The sequence below is a fragment of the Lathyrus oleraceus genome, chromosome 5, assembly GCF_024323335.1.
Source record: "Lathyrus oleraceus cultivar Zhongwan6 chromosome 5, CAAS_Psat_ZW6_1.0, whole genome shotgun sequence".
Classification (NCBI taxonomy): domain Eukaryota; kingdom Viridiplantae; phylum Streptophyta; class Magnoliopsida; order Fabales; family Fabaceae; genus Lathyrus; species Lathyrus oleraceus.
In genome coordinates this window covers 493,417,974-493,440,299 of record NC_066583.1, presented here as the reverse complement: position 1 = coordinate 493,440,299, position 22,326 = coordinate 493,417,974, and the positions used below count along the sequence as shown (strand labels likewise).

The following is a 22,326-nucleotide window of genomic DNA, read 5'->3' as shown; positions in this document are numbered from 1 at the left end:
ATTATGCATGGTGCAAAAGAAAAAAGAAATCTGCTTGGGGAAGCAACTCTGGCAGGGAGCGGATCGTTGTATTAATCCTTGAATGCTCTGTGGGGAACGATCCGTCTGCCGGGACCGGGGAGCCACCGAAAATAAATCGGCCTTTTTTGAAAAGTTGACCTTGCTGGGGAAGTATCAACTATGGAAACTTTGCTTGGCGAGGCTCTGCGAGGAGAGTCTGTGAGGAAAGCACTTCCTGGGGAAATGTCGCGGGAATCGACCTTTGTTGGGGATATGAACTTGCTAATCGTCCTCAAGCTGGGGATTAAAACAAATCTATTAGAAAAATAATCTGCTGGGGACGAGATGAACACTGGGAACACCACCCTCTTGTCTGTTGGGTATGCGACTACTCCGCTGTTGCTGGGAAGATACAGTCTGGCACTGTCGACTCCGCTGGGGATATATAGTCTGGATACTGTCAACTCTAGTGGGGATATACAGTCTGGATATTGTCAACTCTACTGGGGAACCTGCTCTGCAGAGGAGATGCTTTGTCAACCGCTTGGGGGTGAGGATTCACGACTTGGCATCCGGTTCCTGTGACCTGTAACCAAAAAATACACGTATGCCCCGGGGAATTACTCGGTTTGAATTCACCGTCCGGGATTAAGCACATTCAAAGCAATTTTGATTGTTTTCCTACGCAAGTCATCTGCAAAAGCCACCATTACATTCAGATGCAATGTGTTTCCTCGAGAATTCAGACATCTTTTGCAAACAAACTGATAAATGAAAAGTAAAGAGGCTTTTTAACTGAATTATTCGACTTTTGTTGGTTGAAAAATTTGTGTCAGGAATAGGCGAGTACATCAGGAAGCTGATCCCTGGAAAGAGGTGATCGCTATAAATTGAACAAAAGAAACTATCATAATGGCAATGTGGAAACGGGGTCCCACCGAGTCTCGACTCTGCTATGGCTCGTATGTCCTCAAGACGCTCTGCTCATCTTGCTTTCTGAAGTGGATGATTAGTCGATCTTTAACCTTCGAAGATTGCCGGATTGAATGAAACAGTGATATAACACGGATGAACTCAGATCGCAGTTATTCGCTTATTCCCTAACTTTTGCGTGGACCGCCCTTTTGGGTTTTCAATCCACCGGGATAGCCTTTTTTGCCTGAGCCGCCCTTTCGGGTTTTCGACTCACCGGGTGTACATTTTTTTTTATATCCCTAATTTTTGCCCGAACCTCTTCATTCTTTTTTTTGGTTCGTCGGGATGCCCCTTTTTTGCCTGGACTATTCTTTTTACTGTCCAGCGGGTCTATTTTATGCGAAGTATTTTTTAACTGTGTCTGAGTTGACAGGGGACGGGAAGTCTTCGCCATCCATGGTTGTTAGCATCAGAGCTCCGCCAGAGAAAACTCTTTTAACCACGTATGGACCCTCGTTGTTTGGTGTCCATTTGCCCCTGTGATCTGTGTTGGGAGGAAGAATTCTTTTGAGTACCAATTCACCGACTCGATACTCCCGAGGACGCACTTTCTGATCAAACGCTCTCTTCGTCCGTCTCTGATATAGATGGCCATGGCATATAGTTGCTAGTCTCTTTTCCTCAACTAGGCTTAGCTGATTGTATCGAGAACGGACCCATTCTGCTTCGTCCGGCTTCATTGTTGGTGTAGGGAAAAGTTATTCTGGCACAAAATGGTATATGAACCCCCTCCGGTGTGATCAACACTGCACCAACTCCGCGACCATTGACGTTGACCGCCCCATCAAACATCATAATCCATTTGGATTCAGGGTCAGGCCCCTCCTCCAGGAGTGGTTCCTTGCAATCTTTCGATTTGAGAAACATGATGTCCTCATCAGGAAAGTCGAACCTCATAGGTTGGTAATCATCAATCGGTTGCGCGGCAAGATAGTCTGACAAGACACTTCCTTTGATGGCTTTTTGTGAAGTGTATTGGATGTCATACTCTGTCAGCATCATTTGCCACCTAGCGACCCTGCTGGATTTTAAAAAACATACTTGACTTGATCCATCTTTGATATCAATATAGTCGTGTGAGTCAACATATACTGTCTTAGTCGGCGAGCAGCCCATGCCAAAGCGCGACAAGTTTTCTCGAGCAGTGAGTATCTTTGTTCACAGTCGGTAAACTTTTGCTAAGGTAGTATATTGCATGCTCTTTTCGACCTGACTCGTCATGCTGACCGAGCACACAACCCATTCACCTTTCTAACACAGTCAAGTACATGATCAACGGTCTTTTCCTCTCGGCCTGTAGACTGGCCCCGATCTTGATCTCTTTCTTGTCGTCTTCGGTACCAATGTTGATGGTCTCAACCACCTCCTGATAAGGTGTGATAGCTCGGTCCTCCTGTTTCAACAACCTGGCTAACTACTCAGGCAATTCACAATCTTCCTCAACCCCTTCTTCGGCTTGATAGATAGGATTGTCGAAATCATACTTGGCCATAGCAGTGTCGTTAGCAGTGAGATCCGGGTGATCAGTTTTACGAGGTGTTTTTTAGAAAGAAAAACGAAAAATAAACATTGCCGTTTTTGTAAAAGTAAAAATAATTGAAAGAAAGAGAACACAAAATTGTTTGCAAAAGCTGTCCTTTATTGATGATGAAAATAATTGCGAAATATAACTAAATGGATGGCCCTACAGATGAGTCATTACACCTTGGTCAAAGTGTAAGACTTTGTTATGCATGTGATAAAAGGAAAACAATAAAAATTACTCCTTCAGTAGAGTAAACCGGACGACTTTTTCAAACGACCAATTGTCGAGCTTTTCTCCTAGGACACACGGGCAAATCCAGCTATCTAAGTCACAGTCGCTGTCAGCCTTGTCTTCATCTGCAGCATTGACGGTGTGGGGAGAAACCAAACCCCCGTTGGAGAAAGTACCGGCTTCATTCTTCTGAGACCCCGGAGTATACCCTAATCCAAACTTGTCTTATTTTATGATTGGCTCCACAAATTTGCCCCAGCCTTGGGCATTACCAGCCTTAACCACTTCAACAGCTTGCTTGTATGAAGAGATAGAAGTCCCGACCTTCTTAGACTCAGGTGAAAAGACAGTTTCGGGCGCGACCTCATTGATGTTTATGGCTTCGAATCCCTGACACAACATCTCATGCATCTCGCCATCCATCTCCACATACTTAAATGTAGACAGGTGGCTAACAAAAATATCCTCTTCACCACAGACGGTGACGATCTGACATTCTAGTCCATATGAGCTTCTGGTGGAGAGTAGAAGTAACAGCACCGGCAGCATGAATCCAGGGCCGACCTAGCAGACAGCTATAGGCAGGCTGGATATCCATCACGTAAAAGGCGCTCTTGAACACCTGCGGTCCAATCTTAACTGGCAACTCAACTTCGCCAAATACAGATCTCTTAGAGCCATCAAAAGCCCTCACAACTAAGTTACTTGGCCTCAGGGTGGCGTCATCGCAATCCAACTTCGTTAATGCTTTCTTTGGGAGAACATTCAGAGAAGAGCCTGTATCAACCAAAACATGGGAAAGCACCGTCCCTTTGCATTCCATTGTGATATGCAAGGCTTTGTTGTGATTCCTGCCCTCAGATGTTAGGTCATAATCGGTGAAACTTAGCGCATGGCTAGTGTGTACATTCGAAACTACCGACTCCAGCTGGTCAACAGTTATCTCTGGGGGAACATAAGCCATATTCAGTACTTTCAACAAGGCTGCTTTGTGTGACTCAGAGCACATTAATAGTGAGAGAATGGAGATCTTTGAGGGTGTCTGATTTAGCTGGTCGACTACCTTGTAGTCACTTTTCTTGATAATCCTCATAAACTCATCCACTTCCTTCTCGAATGTGGTCTTAGGAGGAGCTTCCTCGGTAGTAACCTCTTCGGTGGATACCTGTTTTCCTTTAGCCTTGGCAGTTGCCTCAGCTTCAACATTCGTGCGCAATGTTGATGGTGCAAATAGGCGTCCACTGCGAGTGAAGCCGCCAACTCCTCCAACATTGTCTACAGCGGAGCTACCAATGTCAATGTCTTCTTCGTTAACTTTCTGCCCCTGGCAGTAGATATCAGCCCCATAGTGCCACGGGATAGCACTGTCTTTCTCATACGGAACAGGTCCTGGTACCGTGATGGTGACCGGACCAATCAAAGTCGGTTGAGGGTTGTCAGAGTAAATTAGTGTTGGACTTTCTGGGAAATATATTGTTGTCGGAGCGGGTCTCTCGGGAACATATATTTCTTCAGGAGTGAAATAAAACGTTACTGTCGACACATCATTCTTCACTGGACGAGTCTGATCGAACTGAAGACAACCTTCATCTATCAGTTGCTGAATACCCCTTCTCAAACTATCACATTCGTTCTCGGCGTCTTGACAATTTCTGCACTCTTCCCCACAGCCCGGGAAAATTCGTCCTTTCAAGAGTCGGTCTTTGACCACCGATAGCGAAGTCTTCACTTTAGTCACATCAGAAACCAAATTCAAATTTTCCCCACTATCAACAGCATTAATCCTCTGCCCGCCGTTAGCTGGCATCGGGTTTTGGATAACATTAGGCACCGGAGAAAAATTGATGGCCTGGGCATCTCTCAAATCTTGTACCTTTAGCTGGAGAGCCTTGCAATTATCTGTAGTATGGCCAGGTGCGTTGGAGTGAAAAGCACATCTGGCGTTGACATCATAACCTCTAGGCAGATTGTTGGGATCGACCGGTGGGGCCAGAGTTCTCAACGTAACCAGATTCATGTCAATCAGCTTGGGAAGTAATACAGAATAAGGCATTGGGATTGGCTCAATGACCCGGTCCGCCTGCCTTGGACGTTGTTGATAGGGTCTCTGCTGACCCGGATTACCTCCTTGTTGTTGATTGTTATACCTGGGTTGTTGTTGCGGATGATACTACGGTTGAGGAACAGGTGTTAGAATAGTGACTGCGGCCACTTGATCTTGATAATAATTAGGGCGTCCTCTGCCCCTGCCTCTGCCGGCATATACAACGCTCGTCTCACCTTCTCTTCTTCGCTGACCGTTACCAGCAAACGGTTTCTTGGGAACTGATGAGTTGGAAGCACTGTTGTCTAGAATTTGGCCCATCTTCAACAGACTCTCGATCCTCTCTCCAGCAATCACTATCTCTGCAAAGCTGATTGACGGGCAAGCAACCAATCTCTCGATATAATTTCCTTGAAGAGTGTTCATGAACATGTCCGCCATCTCCCTTTCAGACATAGGGGGTTGGACGAATGCAGCAATCTGTCTCCAACGCTGAGCATATTCTCTAAAGGTTTCCTTGGCAGTCTGAGACATTCCTTGCAACAAGGTCCGATTTGGAGCCATGTCCAAGTTGTATTGATATTGCTTGACAAAAGCCTCTGCCAAGTCTTTCCAGCTCTTGATGGTAGTACGAGACAAATGAGAATACCATTCACGAGAAGCTCCAGTTAAACTGTCTTCAAAATAGTACATCCACAGCTTTTCATCTTCAGTGTGAGCTCCCAACCTTCCCAGATAAGATTGGAGATGAGTGTGTGGGCAAGAAGCCCCGTTGTATTTCTCAAAAGTAGGGGGTTTGAACTTGTGAGGGATCCTTACTCCCTGAACCAGACCAAGATTGGTGACATCAAAACCTAAGGAATTTTGAGACTCCAAAGATTTGAGCTTCTCAGCAAGCTCATCCATACGGCGAGTGGTCTCGAGGGCCTCGTCGTGCAAAGAAAATTGATCATACTGACAATCTTTAGTAACGGGGCGCCCGTTAATCCGAATCCCTTGATTCACATTGTACCTTCCGCCAATACCATTCCCAACATTTCCCGTGTTGCCAACATTACCCGGGTTTCCATCAACATTTGCGTTACCCGCGTTTCCATGTTCACAGGGTTATCAGTGTTCCCAGGGTTACCAGGGTTCCCAGGGTTACCAGGGTTCCCCTCAGCACTTGGTATTTCCACCTCTGGATCGGGCCTCGGTTGCTCAACCAATTCCTTCAGCTTCGCCTGGCCTTCTGCCATACCAGTCATCAATGTCATGAACTGATCCATCCTTTCACGCATATCAGCCAGTTCTTTCTGTATTTGGTCCATTGCTAGTCGGGGACGGTTTTCCTTTGTCGGGTACCTGTGAACTCACTTGGGACCAATAACTGCCTGCAACAGGGAACAAACATTAGACACTGCGGTGACACCTGCAAAACAAACAAGGGTTAATATGCATGGTATGCGATGCACTGCTTATTCAATTTTAAGCCCCCCCCCCCCCAAAAAAAGGGAATACCCTGCAAATGAATAAGCATGAGATGTTGGATGCAAATATGCAGATGATGTTATGCAATGCAATGGCATGTCAATCAGAATTGCTGGATCCGCTTGAACATCTGTCAGGTTGCACTGCCTGGAGAGAAATTAAGAGGATCAAGCAAAGCACACCAAACAAAGGTCATGGGATGGATCATGTTATCCTTAATATCAACCATCCATTTTTGGTGGATTATGGTTTACACCTTATCAACACCCAAGTTTCATTGATATTAAGGATACCTGAACGGATCAACCATGAATCAAGGGTTTGTTGCAAGTCACGAGCATGGAGTTTAGGTTAAGAACCACCCAAAGGGAGTGTACCAAGGTTTAAACCTGCCAAACATGTTCTACAAAAGGTTCCCATAGTCATAATCCCATCTTTCGGATATTATCGGAGGAACGACTACTCGTATTCCAAAAATATTCTCAAGAGAGACTCTTATGAGTGTAGTATCGCGTAACAATCGTATCAAATCTTATACTTGAACGACTTTTGCACTATGTCCTACAAATAGGCCAAGATGGGTTTGGTAAACTAAGGTCCTTGGCTTCTAAGGTCTATATTGGAAAAAGTAATGTCTAACCACAACTTACTTGTGTGACATTATTGATCTCAACATGACCTCCACCAAGTGAATGGGCTTGCAAGTCAACTTGCTAAGGAATAACTCCACACAAGTCAACAAGACTATGCCATTCTCCTATCCTAAGTGCACTCGAGTTCGGGTATAGAACTCATCTCACAAACAGAACCAGCAGATACGGCAGTCATATGTACACAATGCAATAAAGCAGGTAAATGATGAAAGATAAATAATTGTACAAAAGAATAAACACCCAATAAACAAACAACCTACAAAATCTAGGAGGGACTCGCTTAGGAAAACCGGTTCCCCGGCAGAGTCGCCAGTTGTCGCAACCTGAAAAATGGGATGCGAAAAAAAACAACCGGCGAAGAAAGACAGGAGAGTCGCCACCATGCGTTATTTATCCCAAAGGAGGGAAAGGAAACGCTCGAAGTAAACCTGGAAAAAGGAAAGGACAAGACAGGGTCTCGCAACCAAATCTTGGGTTCGGGAGTCGATTATGCGAAGGGAATGTATTAGCACTCCTACGCATCCGTAGTACTCTACGGGATCCACTTTTGTAGTTCTTGTCTAAAGGGTGTGGGTTTATCTAATGTGTTATTTACTAAAAAAGGCGTCAAAAGAAAATGACTCGCACGGATGTCGCATCCACTGCATACGTATCTCATCTGAATATGAGAATCAGAGTCTTCGTAGCTCGGCTACCTAGGGGTTAAGGGTAATTGTGCTCGCTAAGACATCGCGTCTTATGCCTACGTATCTCATCTGGAATGAGAATCAGAGCAAGCCGTAGTTCGGCTAACTACCGGGTTATGGATTGGGTTTTGGACGAACGACGTTACTACGCAATCTACCGGATGCTCGACCTTTGGAGACTTACTCGCTTGTAGTAGAAGGAGTTAACGTGTTCTTAGGAGAAGAAAAATCAATGAGTTGGTAGGGTTAGGGATGCTCATGCAAAAAGGCAGTCCTTGACGAAGGAACCTGCATAAAGTAAACACACAAAACATTGCCTCCTATCGAGGTCTTCCAGCTAAGAAAGCGGTAAAAATACGGGAAAATGTAAAAGTACCACACGGATAAAGATCCTAAGTAACAGTAATTAACGGAACAGGGAAACCCTGAGATCCTCCCAAGCTAACACCATCAAAGAAAGTGAGTCAGTACAGGTAATCGGAATGAAACCTCCAGGCGGTATCCCACAAATAAAGTGGAACACCAGGAAAACCATCTCTGCAAGAGTCATATGAGCCCTCACAAAACAAAACTCAACAAACAGGTTAGAGAAACAAAATAGGGTAACCAAGAGTTGCCCCCAAATCAAAATGTAACCACATGAATCATGCCATTAAAATTCACAAAAAGCAACTAAGGGTAGGAGGCCTAAACCTCTTGTCAAACACATGCATCAAAAGGGTATCAAATTCAACCATAATACCTCATACATTTAGAGCATTCAAATTAAAGGCATAAAGATGATGGATATAGGACAAGCCTGATTAGAGAAATCAGTTGAAATCAAATGGCACGGCTGGATTTGCAAACCAATGTTGGGGTTTGCTTGAGCTGAAAGTGTGTGAGTCAGAATGAACCTTTCAGAGTTTCCTGGAGGTTGCTGCAGATTAATTCCCACTCTCTCTGTCTAGGTTTCTCTCCAGGTTTTGTCCAGGGTTTTGTTTCAATGAAACCTCAGAGTGTTTTGCTTCTCTTCCTTTTTCTGTTTGTTCTCCCTCTTTTATAACCGGATTTTCATGGCTTTGTAGGCTCAAATGAGAGAGGTCCAAGTCCAAGACTTTTCTATTATATTTTATTTATTTATTTATTTTATTTATTTATTTATTTCGTTTTCCGTTTTCCGTTTTCTTTTTTTCGTTTTTTCGTTTTTTTTTTCGGTTTTTTTTTTTTAAATAAAGTTTCTTGGATCTGATTCTGATTGACATGATAAAATGCAATATGAAATGTTAAATGACCTAAAAATAAATGCATGAATGAGGAGGGAAAATTTTGGGGTGTTACAGTATGGTCAGGCAACGAATTGCTAAAGAAGACATCAGAAGGGTTACTACTCAAATTCCTGGGAGATACCGAAGCATATTTAGCAATCTATGAAGTACACAGTAAGGCCTGTGGCGCCCACCAGGAAGGCCATAAGATGAAATGGTTGTTGTTCCGACAAGGGGTTTACTGGCCCAGCATGTTGAAAGATTGCATCGAGTTTTCCAAAGGATGTCAGGAATGCCAAAGGCATGCGGGTATCCAACATATGTTGGCAAGTGAGTTGCATGATATTATCAAACCATGGCCTTTTAGGGGGTGGGATTTAGACATCATTGGAGAAATTCAACCGGCTTCGTCGAAGCAACAAAAGTTTATCCTAGTCGGGATAGACTACTTCACCAAATGGGTTGAAGTTATCCCTCTGGTAAAGTTGGACCAAGAGGCGGTGATCGAATTCATTCAGAGACATATCGTGTATAAGTTTGGTATCCCAGAGACCATTACGATGGATCAAGGGTCAGTATTCCTAGGACAAAAGATGCAAAAATTTGTCGGCGACACAGGTTTCAGATTGGTTACCTCTACACCCTACTATGCACAAGCAAATGGCCAAGTAGAAGCAGTCAATAAAGTAATAATAAGTCTGATTAAGAAGCACGTTTGTAAAAAGCCAAAGAATTGGCACAAGACTTTGGACCAAATTCTATGGGCATGTCGAACATCCCCCAAAGAGGCGACAAGTTCGATGCCATTTCGATTAACATTTGGTCACGATGCCATATCGCTGACGGAGATATGCTTACAATATGTCAGAGTCCAACGTCAGAATGATCTTCAGTCAGAGCAATACTGGAACATGATATTCGACGAGTTGGTTGTTTTAGACGAAGAAAGGTTGGTTGTGGTTGAAATGTTGATCTGGCAAAATGAACGTGTAGCCAAGGTATACAATAGAAAAATAAAGGGAAAAACCTTTATTGATAATGATCACGTTTGGAAAGTAATTTTATCTATGGATCATCGAGATCGAACCCTAGGTAAGTGGTCACCAAAATGGGAAGGACCATTTCGAGTAACTCGGACATACCGTAACAATGCGTATGAAATCGAAGAACTTGGTGGGGATCAAAGGGTCTTAAGAGTAAATGGAAAATATTTGAAGAAATATAAACCTATGCTACAGGAAATCCAAATCCAAACATAAGTTTCATTGATTTTTGAGAATTTGTCCCAGGAGGACATTACAAATATGGTCGACAGACCTACAAAAAAATTGAAGAAAGATTTAAATGGGGAACCTAGATTTGAAATCCTCAAATGCGATCATCTCATGCTTAATCCTATTATCCAGAGAGATTTTCTTCCTGCATACATACTTGATGTCAGCTTCAATTTTGAGGGCTCTCTCCCCATGAGATATCCCCTTCATGACCTCACTGTCGATTGCCTCCTGCTCAGGGATCCCATCAACCTTATCTAGAGAAGCCTTATGTGCTTCCACTTCAGCAATCTTTTTGTGAAGCTCGGCGATTTGAGCTTGGTAATCAGAGATTTATTGATCAAAGACTTCCCGCTGACGGAGACGCTCTTCCTTCTTGTGTTCAAACTCATCAAGCTCCCGTTCACAAGCCTCACTGAAATCCCATTCGATCTTCGCCTCGTTGAGTTTCATGTTTATTTGGAAGTCAGCATTTTGTCGGAGGTTTAAGTCCATGGTGAATTGAGTAAAGAAAGCCTCTAACTCGAAAAAATACTTCACCATTAAGGTTGAAAGGTCACGAAGGGCCAGAGAGTCGAGAAATTTGAAGATATCACAAGCGACCTCCCCATGTTTTCTAAGAGCATCTAGAAATTTGTCGTTGCAGAGTGACGCCTTCAGTTGCTGAAGGATGAAGACAACCTCGACATGAAGCTCTGAGGAATCACCGACAACAGTTGATGGAGGTGGTGCGTCAGTCGACAACTGACGAATTTGTTGCAGTTTTCTTAAGGACTCTACAGGATTCCAGTGTTTGATTAGCCTTATGTCATCCGGGGTCGAAAGGATGGCCGGTGCATTTTCGTCAGCCATGTTCGCATCTGGAGGTGGCGGAGAGGCAGAAGGTTGAGAGGTCGCATGGGAATCATGTTGAAACTCAGCTTGTTATTGTGGGCTTAAGGTAGCATCAGTAGGGGGATGTTCGGTCGAATCCCTGACTTCGGCTTCGACCTCAATCGGGGAGCCTACAGGTCCCTGAAAAGATACAAGTGTTAGATCACAAAGCAAAAAGAAACCCATGTATGAGGAGAGAAGTGTGAGCAAGTACTTGGAGATCGATATGAGGCGAAGCAGTAGGAGTCCTTTCTGAATCCCAGGGGGTGAGAACCTCTTCGAAATCTTTTTGGATTGTCGAGGAAGCACTAGGAGCCATCTTGGTCAGAGTTTTCTGGGCCGGAGTCTTCTTCCGCCGCGTACGGGTGGGTGGAGTCTTGGGTGGGGCTTTCGATGGAGAGAAAATATGAGAGTGTGCACTCCCGTTTGAGTCTTCGTCGTCCGCCACAGGCGCTTCTTCAGACACCTGGATATGGAGACATATAAAGAGTTGGTAAAAAGTCTTGGCAGAAAACTGGTTCACAAGAAGAGTGGGTCATACCTGTGGAGGAGGGGTTGAAGGAACCCGTTGCTTTTTCAAAGGTTTCGCCAAAGGCGATTCAGCGACCCTCTTTCGACCCTAATAGCAAAAACCGTCAGATTGATAGAACACCAAGTAAATAAAATTAAGTCGGTGTACAGGTACCTTTTTAGGGGCTTCGTCAATATCAGGCTTTTGGATTTTTGGTTCGGGAGCAATAACAGACGAAGGCGGAGGCTGTATGTCGCCGGCGAGGGTGGAAAGCGCATCGACCATGTTCTGGAGGAACTGGTCGCTAGCAAAGGAGCGATTATAGTAGGAGTTCCACCAGTCATCAAACTCAGTGGGTTTCAAGAAAGATTATTGGAATCGAAAAACTAGAAGTTCATAGCAGTCGTTGGATCGACAGAAACGAAGATAGGCCATATGATCATCAGCAGTTAGCGATCGAACAGACCAAACGATGTCGGTATCATGAGATACCAGAGACTTTGGGACCATATGGCTTAGGCCAAGTTGACGAGCGACAAGGTTCGGTTGGTGGCTCATGAAGCTGAATCCCTTCAACCCTAGTTCAATCCTATAGGACAGCAAATTTGGAGTCAGAAAAGCCCTCCATATAGCGTTCGACTGTGCTACAGTTTGGGGAGAGCTTCCAGGAAGGGATCCTTTAACCATTTAGGGCCAAAATTCCTGTCAGCAAACAGTGTCATACCAGGAACGAACTTGTCCGCTTCAATGAATATGTTTAGATATTTCATGAAGATGTTGGTGTTTGGAGTTTCCTGACAGGTTGTTAGAGCCAATCTGTCCCCTTCGATTTGTCGGTCTTTGTTCAATCGCATAAGATGCTCCGATATGGTGTATCCCAGTTGATACTTGAAGGTAGCATTTAGCCAGTGTTGTAGGAGCCACAAAGGACCCGACAAGTTCAGGGATTTGGGGGTGTTGGCCAAGAGTTTCAGCTTCAAGTTTGCCAACCCCAGGGCCTGGTACAAAGAAGCCAACTGAAGTTTTCCCAACGATATTTGTCGACCCTCATGTATCTGGATCGCCAGGGTAATATAACTCTTGGTTATCCACAGGGACCCGGGACAGAAGAAATAATAAGAGAGCCATAGGGTGAAGAAAGTTATGTGTTCTTCATCAGACACTTCGACATAATCTTTGTTGTGATGGTCTTCTATATAATTCAGGAGGTTGGCCCGACCAAATATGAAGGTATTCTCTGTAGAAAGAGTTGGGTCGAAAGTCTCCCCCAAGGGTGAAAGGCCGGTAGTTTCCTCCACGTCGAAGAGAGTAGGCGTCAGCATCCCACATGGCAGCTGGAAGGTGTTGGTCAAACCTTCCCATAAGTAAAAGGATGTTAGCAACATGCAAGGGTTAACACGATGGGCGTACCTTGAGACCTGAATGAGGTCGAAAATCCCAGCACTCCTCCACTGGTCTTGACACTTGTGCTGGACTTTGTTAAGCCACGCCAAGTACTCCTTGTTGCCAGGAGTGGGCATGGAGCAAAAAACCCTAGCTTTTTCCTCCATGAACCTGACATCAAGTGCGACAGATATGTCGAAAGCAAGAGGCATAGCGGGTTTATACCCAGGAAAGAAGGATGCGACCTTTGTTGGGGAAGATTTGGCATCAGCAAGGGGACCGTGGAAAGCCATTAGCTTTTTGTCCACCACGAATGTGATCACCAACTGGTTTTGCCAGTTCTTGAGAATGGCTTCATCAGACGGTGAAGGTTGAGGAGTACTTTTCATCCCTTCTTTAGAAATAAGCTTGAAGGCGATGGGGTTGTGGCCAGTGTTGTAAGAGACGTTTTCTTTCACAAGAGATGAAGAAGCCATTAAAGAAGTAAAGTAAAGGTTGAGGGTTTTTTCGGAAATGCTGTGTAAGAAAGCGCAATGCAGAAGTGTGCTTGAGGTTTTGAGAAAGAGGATACGCAAGAATGGAGGCATAAAAATGTGTAAAGAAGGGGAAGACTCTATTTATAAGCCAAGTAAGGTGAATAGTCGAGCAGTAAGTGACTGACAAGTGGCTGTCTAGGGAGTAATCATAAGAGTTAGTGAGGTTCGGTTGAGATCCCACGAACTAGGGATGGATGCTAATGATGGTTGAGTATCTTGGAAATCACACGGCGGAAACAAAAGTCAGCATTACGTATTAAGTCATGAGTACTGACAAGACAGCTAGCCGAAATATGGAACGTCAAAAGGCCAGCTTCTCAATTGACTCGCTCATGTCGAAGCCAGCCTTTTTAGGGGGCAATTTGTTAGCTGGCAAATTTCAGCTAGGGGAAAAGCCAATTTAGGCCAGGGATTCCATCGAAAGCTTCTCGATAGAAGGGTGGGCGAGTTTGTCGGTCGACACAGGCAAGCTTCGGTCGAAGTCGAAAGGTTTTGAGTGGAGAATGAGAATGTGGGCACATAAAGAAGTCGTGGGTAGTTACGCGCGGAAATGGGGGAAGTGGACCGATACGTGGCACCTCAAGAAGGCTTTGTAACCTCCTGGCGGTTACTTTCTAATTAGTATTTAAGCCAATGTTAGGTGAGAATTCAAGGGCGGAAATTTGAACATTTGCAGTAGGGGTAAAGCTTGAAGTACCAAAGCGTTTATGAGAAAAAAGTTACTCTCCTCACAAACAATGTATTTTGCCTCCACTTTATAGTTACAAGTCATTTAATCTTCGCAAAGCTTATCTTTGTCTTGTCTCACTTTATCGTTTATCATCTTTCTTTCAGTACTTTATCATTTCTACTTGTCATTTTATCTTTATTATTTCTTTGACTCGTCAAGAGTCTCGTTTACACCCTTTCAACCAGTCAGAAACATTGTTTACCAAATAGCCATACACCCAAAACACTAAATCCGGGACTCCTTAGTCGGTCATGCAAGTAAATCTCATATAGGAAGGCTAGAGATTGTTGCAAAAAACAACAAGTTCATTAAAAGTTTCAAATGAATTTTAATTTCAAATAACAAGCTTGAAATTCTAGTAACAGACTATCGATGTCACACTGGATGTTATGACATCCAATTCTGCGCAGACAAGAATGATGCAGAGTGTAAATGTAAAGGACAGTAAATAACACAGACAATTGTTTACCCAGTTCGGTGACAAACACACCTACGTCTGGGGGCTACCAAGCCAGGGAGGAAATCCACTATAAGCAGTATTAATTCAGGACTTAAACCAATTGTTTAATCCTATCACTTAAGACCTACCCAATGCAATTTCAATCTTAAACTAAGACCAGAGTTCCTACTCACCCCCCCTCAATCACCACAGTGATTATAACCTTTAATTAGTTTAAAGTCAATGGCGAAGTTATACTTCAAACAACTCTTGATTGTGCTTAACAGCTTTAATCAAGAAACACAACACTCACACTTAAAAGCTTAGAGTGACACAACAATTACAACTCAATGAACACCCTAGTCCAATGCAATCATCTAGGTGATAATTGCTTGGCTCACAAATAAAACCTAATACAAAACACAATTAAAATACAGCAGTGAAATATGATGATCTAATAAATGTTTCACACTTCAAACCCCTGAGTTGCTGAAAGTAGGATTGCCATCCTTTTATAATGCAGCACTTGGGCCTTGTACTTGTATTTCCTAAAATTAAGGTTAAGCAAGTTAACCTAATTTCCACATATTAGGGTGCTACCAAATAGGCTAGGCCTCTTAATTGTAGCTCAGTTGTTAGTTTCCTGAATTTTAGCTCAGCTGTTAGATTCCTGAAAAATAGCCTGAGAAAAATACTAAAACAGAAAAACTAACTAGCGTACACTTTAGCATATGCTGTCAGGAATGAATGTCACAACATTCAGTTTGACGTCCAGAACATAGGCCATATGCTAGGTCTGTTATTCTCCTGAAAAACAGACTGAATTAAATACTGAACTGTAACAGAAAAAACCAACCAGCCTATAATTCAGTATCTGCTGTCAGGGATGAATGTCATAACATCCAGTTTGACATTCAGTAAATCCTGTATTAGCTAATCCTGCAGCATACTACTCAAGCATGTCATGACATCTGTCAAGACATCAGAGTATAGTTAGTGTGTTAACACAAAATGCAGCCAATCAAAAACATCTACAAACTCCCCCTTTGGCAAATTTTTGGCTAAAACGACTTGGCATCACAACAGAGTTCACAGCAGCGGAAAACACACATCCAAGCAGAGAATTTAAATTAGCTAATACACTCAGCACACATAGAAGTTGAACAGCAACACACTCAGCACACACAGAAGTTAAACAGCAACATACTCACACACATAAAAGTTGAACACTTCAAACAGCAGCATAACCTCTGGTAGAGAACCTTCAACTTCAAATAAATCTGTTCAAAAGAAAATCTGTTGTCCTGGGGTACAGATGTTACTCCCCTTTTTTGTCAAAAATGTTGCCAAAGCAACACTTAAAATTACAGACCACAAAATAAAATTACACACAATTTTCAGAAACACAGGAAATGCTTTATTCATCTGACTCAGAGTCAGCATCATCATATGTGTCATCATCAGGACTGGCATCCTCTTCTCCCTTTGCACCTTGTCTTGCAGCTCCTTCACCAAGCACATCACCTTCAGTCATCTCCAACTTGATAATCAAATTTTCCAAATTGAGCTTCCTTGCACGTTTCTTTGAGTATTGCAATGACAACAACTTTACCTGGTTGATTGCAAACACTTGATGTCTCTCCTGTTGCCATGGCAATGTCAGGAACATGCGTACCTAGGAACAGTTTATGATTGAAGGCCAAAGGGTTGTCTCTTCTCTTCACAGAATCATTCTCTGTTAATATGTTTGGAAATTGATTCAACACAATACCACATATGAGGGAAGGAAAGGCTATAGGCCCCTTCACACTAAAGCTTCCTGCATGCTTCAAGGTTTTATCAAAAATATAGGATCCATAGTCAAAATTGGCTTTGGTTCCAACAGCATATATGAACTTTCCAAGCATTACAGCCACTGTGGATTTATGATTGGTGGGCACCCAGTTAGCAGCTCCAATTTTGTGCAGCATTGCATACTTGACACTTAGTTTGCTGGCCACCAACTTACCTTTGAGAGGCCACTTCCTGACTTGATTAGTAGTGATGACTTGATAGATTTTGTTGTCAGTCACCTCAAGTTCAGGTTGAGCTATGTCAGGCCTTCCCAAATACATGTTGATTACTGAGGGAGAGAAGTTTACACACTTGCCTCGCACATATACTTTTCTGAATTCCTTAGACTTCCCATCAGCACATTCTTCAGACACATTGACAATAAATTCCTTTACTAACATCGCATAGCACTTTGAGAACTGAGTCACAGTCTTCATTAATCTTGCCTCTTGAATAAGGTCCATAATCTCCTTACATTCCAGGACATTCTGAGCCAATTCCCTTTCCAAAGCCAACCTCTTCTGATAAACATATTTCCACCTGTTTACACTAGAAGCAAAATGGAACGATATGTTGTCAATTGGCACCTCAGGGACACTAGCTGCAAGCTTGCTAGTGGTTGGCTTCTTCTTTGACAGAGTGTCAGTGACATCACATGGAACATCTGAGTCAGACTCCACAACAACAGACTTGGTCTTCTTTTTCTTGGGCACCCCTTTGCTCCAAGATTTTGTTGGACCATGACCTTTCCTCTTGAGGGAACTCTCTGCCACCTTTGGATTGGGAGAGGTTGGCACATCAATCTTCTTTCTGGGGGACCTTTGCGCCACTATTTTCTTTTCTCTCCTAGTCCTAACCCTTTTGGCTATGCTAGGGACAACTGAGGACAACAACTCATTATCAGAAAATTCCTCCAGGTCTACTGTTTCAGCTTCACAGTTAGGGTTGTCACTGACATCATGAGTGACACGGACTTCCTCACCACCCACATTATCTAAGGGTTTGTCAATATTTGACCCCTTATGAGCATCAGTTTGCTCAGCATCATCAGAGACATTCTTTCCTAAGGAGACTGTATTTTCTTGACAAGCAACATTATCAGGTACAATAGTGTTTAAGGGAATGGAAACCCCAAGAACCTTATGATTACCAAACAGTATTCCAGTCACCATAGTTGCAATGGCATTGTGAACATACCTGGAACCTTCTCTGGTTTGTTCATCAAGCGCGATTGCTGAGGAGAAGCCTAAGACAGTTTCTTTAGGTCTTCTTGCATGTGAGGTATTCGCAGAGTCAGCAACAGGATCTTCCCTGTTAGGGTTGCATGATTTAGAGCTAGAGGAATCAGACATTATCTTGGAGGAAGATGAGTTGGATTGGTGCGACATGATGAATATCTTAGAGGCGAAATGAAAAGTTTCTTTGAGAGAAAGTTTGCGAGACTGAAAGTTGAAACGATAGAAGAGGTAACGCTTGTTGCACGAGCAGTATCTATTACTTGTTGACCAATCAGAGCAACCTCTCAAATGTTTAATAATTTGAATTATTAAACAGAAAATAACTAACATCATTAGTTGCTATAATTTCTCAGAAGGACACATTCCCACTTTGCCCCTTAAATTGTCAAACTGAGTAGCATCCAATGTCATGACATTCTGAGTGACATTGTGCTCAGTCTGCATCTGGTTCATCCATACCAGTGGGGAACAACTGCTACCAGATGCTAGGTACTTAGCTTCTGCAGTGGATAACGATACACAATTTTGTTTCTCCCTTGCAACTACACCATTTTGATGAGGACTAATAGGTGAGGACAACTCATGACTTTCAATCTGCATAGGTACCATTAAGTCCATGGGCAACAGTTCCAGGGTTTTGGATGTTTTTGGATGTCCAATCTTGGGATGTGACATCTTGGAAGCTTGCCCATCTAACATTTTCCACAGACTTTTCTTTCATCCCTAAGCAGATTTGGGATTCCTCCAATTGCTTCCTTGGATATGATCTTCTTCATTCCTATTAGATGAAGTTGTCCAAGTCTTCCATGCCACAGCTTCACTTCCTGTTCTTCCTTGGCTAAGGGGCACTTTGAGGAGTAGAGTGAGACTTTAGATTCCCACAGATAGCAGTTATCTTTGGATCTGGATCCTCTCATAACTTCCTGATTACCTCCATTCATCACCACACATACTTTCTTAGTGAACTGTACATTGAAGCCTTGATCACATAGTTGGCTTATGCTGATGAGATTAGCAGTTAGTCCTTTTACTAGCAGCACATTATTCAATTTTGGAACTCCAGGACAGTCCAGCTTACCAACACCTTTGATTTCTCCTTTAGCTCCATCACCAAATGTCACATACTTGATAGTATGAGGTTGTATATCCATCAATAAGTTACTCATCCCAGTCATATGTCTTGAGCAGCCACTATCAAAATACTAGTCTTCTCTGGTAGATGCCCTTAGAGATGTGTGAGCTAGTCTAGCAACCCATTGTTGTTTCTTGATGGGGGCATTATGCTTGGATGCCTTCTGCCTAGGTCTGACTTGAGGGGTCTGGTTAGGACAACCATGCAACCTGTAACAGAAGGGTTTTATGTGACCAAATCTACCACAGTAGTGACATCTCCATCTCTGAAATTTCTTCTTCTGATGGTTACTCCTCCTGTTTCCCTGATGTTGTGACATTGGTTGAGACTTCTGCTTGATTTTCTGAACTTCAGCCTTTGAGCCTTTGAGTTCAGTTGAGGATTTCTTAACAAAGCCTAAACCAGACATGGTTCCTGACTTTTGTCCCACCTTTAGAATCTCTTCCAAAGTGTCAGTTCCTTTATTCAACATTCTGATGGATTTTGACATTTGATCTAGCTTAGAGGTCAGCAAGGTTATCTCACCATTTAGACCATCTATGAGTATCAGATGCTTTTTTTTCTTAGCTTCCAGCTCCTTGATGAGTTTCTTCTGCTTTTCTCCTTGTATACACACTTCTGCACTTTTGACACACAGCTCTTTATATGAAGCAGCAAGTTCATCAAATGTAAGTTCATCTCCACTTGAGTCATCATCAGAGGCACAGACACTAGTTAGTGCAGTGACATGTTTAGCAGATTCTCCCTCATATTCACTCTCAGAGTCTCCTTCAGACCAGGTGACAGATAGTCCCTTCTTTTGCATCTTGAGGAAGGTAGGGCATTCAACTCTAATGTGACCAAAACCTTCACATCCATGGCACTGGATTCCCTTGCCTTGGTTGAACTTTTCTTTAGATTTTGATCTTCTACTAATGTCAGATGAAGAGATCATGACATTTGGTCTGCCCTTTTGATCAACCTTCTTTATGAACTTGTTGAACTGTCTTCCAAGCATGGCTATAGCTTCTAATATGCTTTCATCACCTCCAATATTTCCTTCTTCTGAATCCTCTTCAGTATTTGATACAAAAGCTATGCTTTTGTTTTTCTTTTCAACATCCTCACACAAGCCCATTTCAAAGGTTTGGAGAGAACCAATAAGCTCATCAACCTTCATATTGCAGATATCTTGAGCCTCTTCTATAGCAGTGACCTTCATGGCAAATCTCTTGGGCAATGATCTAAGAATCTTTCTTACAAGTTTTTCTTCAGACATTTTCTCTCCTAAGCCACCAGAAGTGTTGGAAATTTCAAGAATATTCATGTGCAATTCATGAATAGTCTCATCCTCTTTCATCCTCAGATTTTCAAACTTGGTGGTCAGCATCTGAAGTTTAGACATCCTCACCTTGGAGGTACCTTCATGAGTTGTTTTGAGAGTATCCCAAACTTCTTTAGCCAGCTCACAGTGATGCACCAGTCTGAAGATGTTCTTATTTATCCCATTGAACAGTGCATTCAAGGCCTTAGAGTTTCCAATGGCTAATGCATCTTGCTCTTTGTCCCACTCTTCTTCAGGAATTTGCATAATGATTCCATCTTTGCCTGTCTTCGTTGGATGTTCCCATCCTTTGTTAACATCTCTCCAGACCTTTCTATCCAGAGACCTCAAGAAGGCTATCATACGAGGTTTCCAGTCATCATAGTTAGAACCATCCAGCATGGGTGGTCTATTTGAGAATCTTACATCCTTGTCCATGGTACTAGAAAGTAACGTCCCTAGATCTCACCCAGAAATTAACAGGCAGGGTGCCAGCTCTGATGCCAATTGAAATTCTAGTAACAGACTATCGATGTCACACTGGATGTTATGACATCCAATTCTGCGCAGACAAGAATGATGCAGAGTGTAAATGTAAAGGACAGTAAATAAAACAGACAATTGTTTACCCAGTTCGGTGACAAACACACCTACGTCTGGGGGCTACCAAGCCAGGGAGGAAATCCACTATAAGCAGTATTAATTCAGGACTTAAACCAACTGTTTAATCCTATCACTTAAGACCTACCCAATGCAATTTCAATCTTAAACTAAGACCAGAGTTCCTACTCACTCCCCCTCAATCACCACAGTGATTACAACCTTTAATTAGTTTAAAGTCAATGGCGAAATTATACTTCAAACAACTCTTGATTGTGCTTAACAGCTTTAATCAAGAAACACAACACTCACACTTAAAAGCTTAGAGTGACACAACAATTACAACTCAATGAACACCCTAGTCCAATGCAATCATCTAGGTGATAATTGCTTGGCTCACAAATAAAACCTAATACAAAACACAATTAAAATACAGCAGTGAAATATGATGATCTAATAAATGTTTCACACTTCAAACCCCTGAGTTGCTGAAAGTAGGATTGCCATCCTTTTATAATGCAGCACTTGGGCCTTGTACTTGTATTTCCTAAAATTAAGGTTAAGCAAGTTAACCTAATTTCCACATATTAGGGTGCTACCAAATAGGCTATATGTTAGGCCTCTTAATTGTAGCTCAGTTGTTAGTTTCCTGGATTTTAGCTCAACTGTTAGATTCCTGAAAAATAGCCTGAGAAAAATACTGAAACAGAAAAACTAACTAGCGTACACTTTAGCATATGCTGTCAGGAATGAATGTCACAACATTCAGTTTGACGTCCAGAACATAGGCCATATGCTAGGTCTGTTATTCTCCTGAAAAACAGACTGAAATAAATACTGAACTGTAACAGAAAAAACCAACCAGCCTATAATTCAGTATCTGCTATCAGGGATGAATGTCATAACATCCAGTTTGACATTCAGTAAATCCTGTATTAGCTAATCCTACAGCATACTACTCAAGCATGTCATGACATCTGTCAAGACATCAGAATACAGTTAGTGTTTTAACACAAAATGCAGCCAATCGAAAACATCTACAAAGCTCATTTTCACTAACGCCTAATTCATTTAACAAAAGTTTATTTCACTAACAGAAGATGAATTTCGTTCGCATTTTCATTTGAATTTAAGTTTCTAACAAACTAATAACCAACTTGCATTTCATGTGAATTTCATCCTAATTTCTAACAGATTTCTAGATTCTATATAAACAGAACTTCATCGCATTTCTCAGGGAGATTCCATTTTTCACTCTCTCTCAGTCTCATCTTCATTCATCCATAAATCTCAACAAGCAAACGCAAAAGCAACAATAAGCACGCATCAAATCCATCACGGATAGCATCAACAACAAGCTTAGAAGAAATAGGAATTGAGGAAGAAGAAGCAGAAACGTGAAATCAAAGAATAAGCGAAAAGGAAGAGTGAGCAGTACATGTAAATCCATAGAAGAATCACTGCGTCGGAGCTCCGATTCCTCGTGCGCAATTAACTCGATTTAACAACTTCAGTCTGGTGAGTTCTTCTTGCTTCGATCCATGTTTTATCTCGCTCACACGACGCAATTTGGTTTCGATTGATGAAGATGATGATAGACGCGAATAGAGCATGTTGTTGATTTCGCGTTTCAAAAATTCCAA

At 42.6% G+C, this 22,326-nt stretch overlaps 2 protein-coding genes across 2 annotated transcripts; one reads left to right on the top strand and one right to left on the bottom strand.

Moving 5' to 3' along the window:
• Positions 1–9,391: 9,391 nt before the first annotated feature.
• Positions 9,392–10,090, top strand: LOC127081513 (uncharacterized). The gene has a single exon (XM_051021765.1). The coding sequence runs from the start codon at positions 9,392–9,394 to the stop codon at positions 10,088–10,090; it is 699 nt and encodes a 232-aa protein (XP_050877722.1).
• Positions 10,091–16,103: 6,013 nt separating this feature from the next.
• Positions 16,104–17,762, bottom strand: LOC127081512 (uncharacterized). The gene has a single exon (XM_051021764.1). The coding sequence runs from the start codon at positions 17,760–17,762 to the stop codon at positions 16,104–16,106; it is 1,659 nt and encodes a 552-aa protein (XP_050877721.1).
• Positions 17,763–22,326: the final 4,564 nt, after the last annotated feature.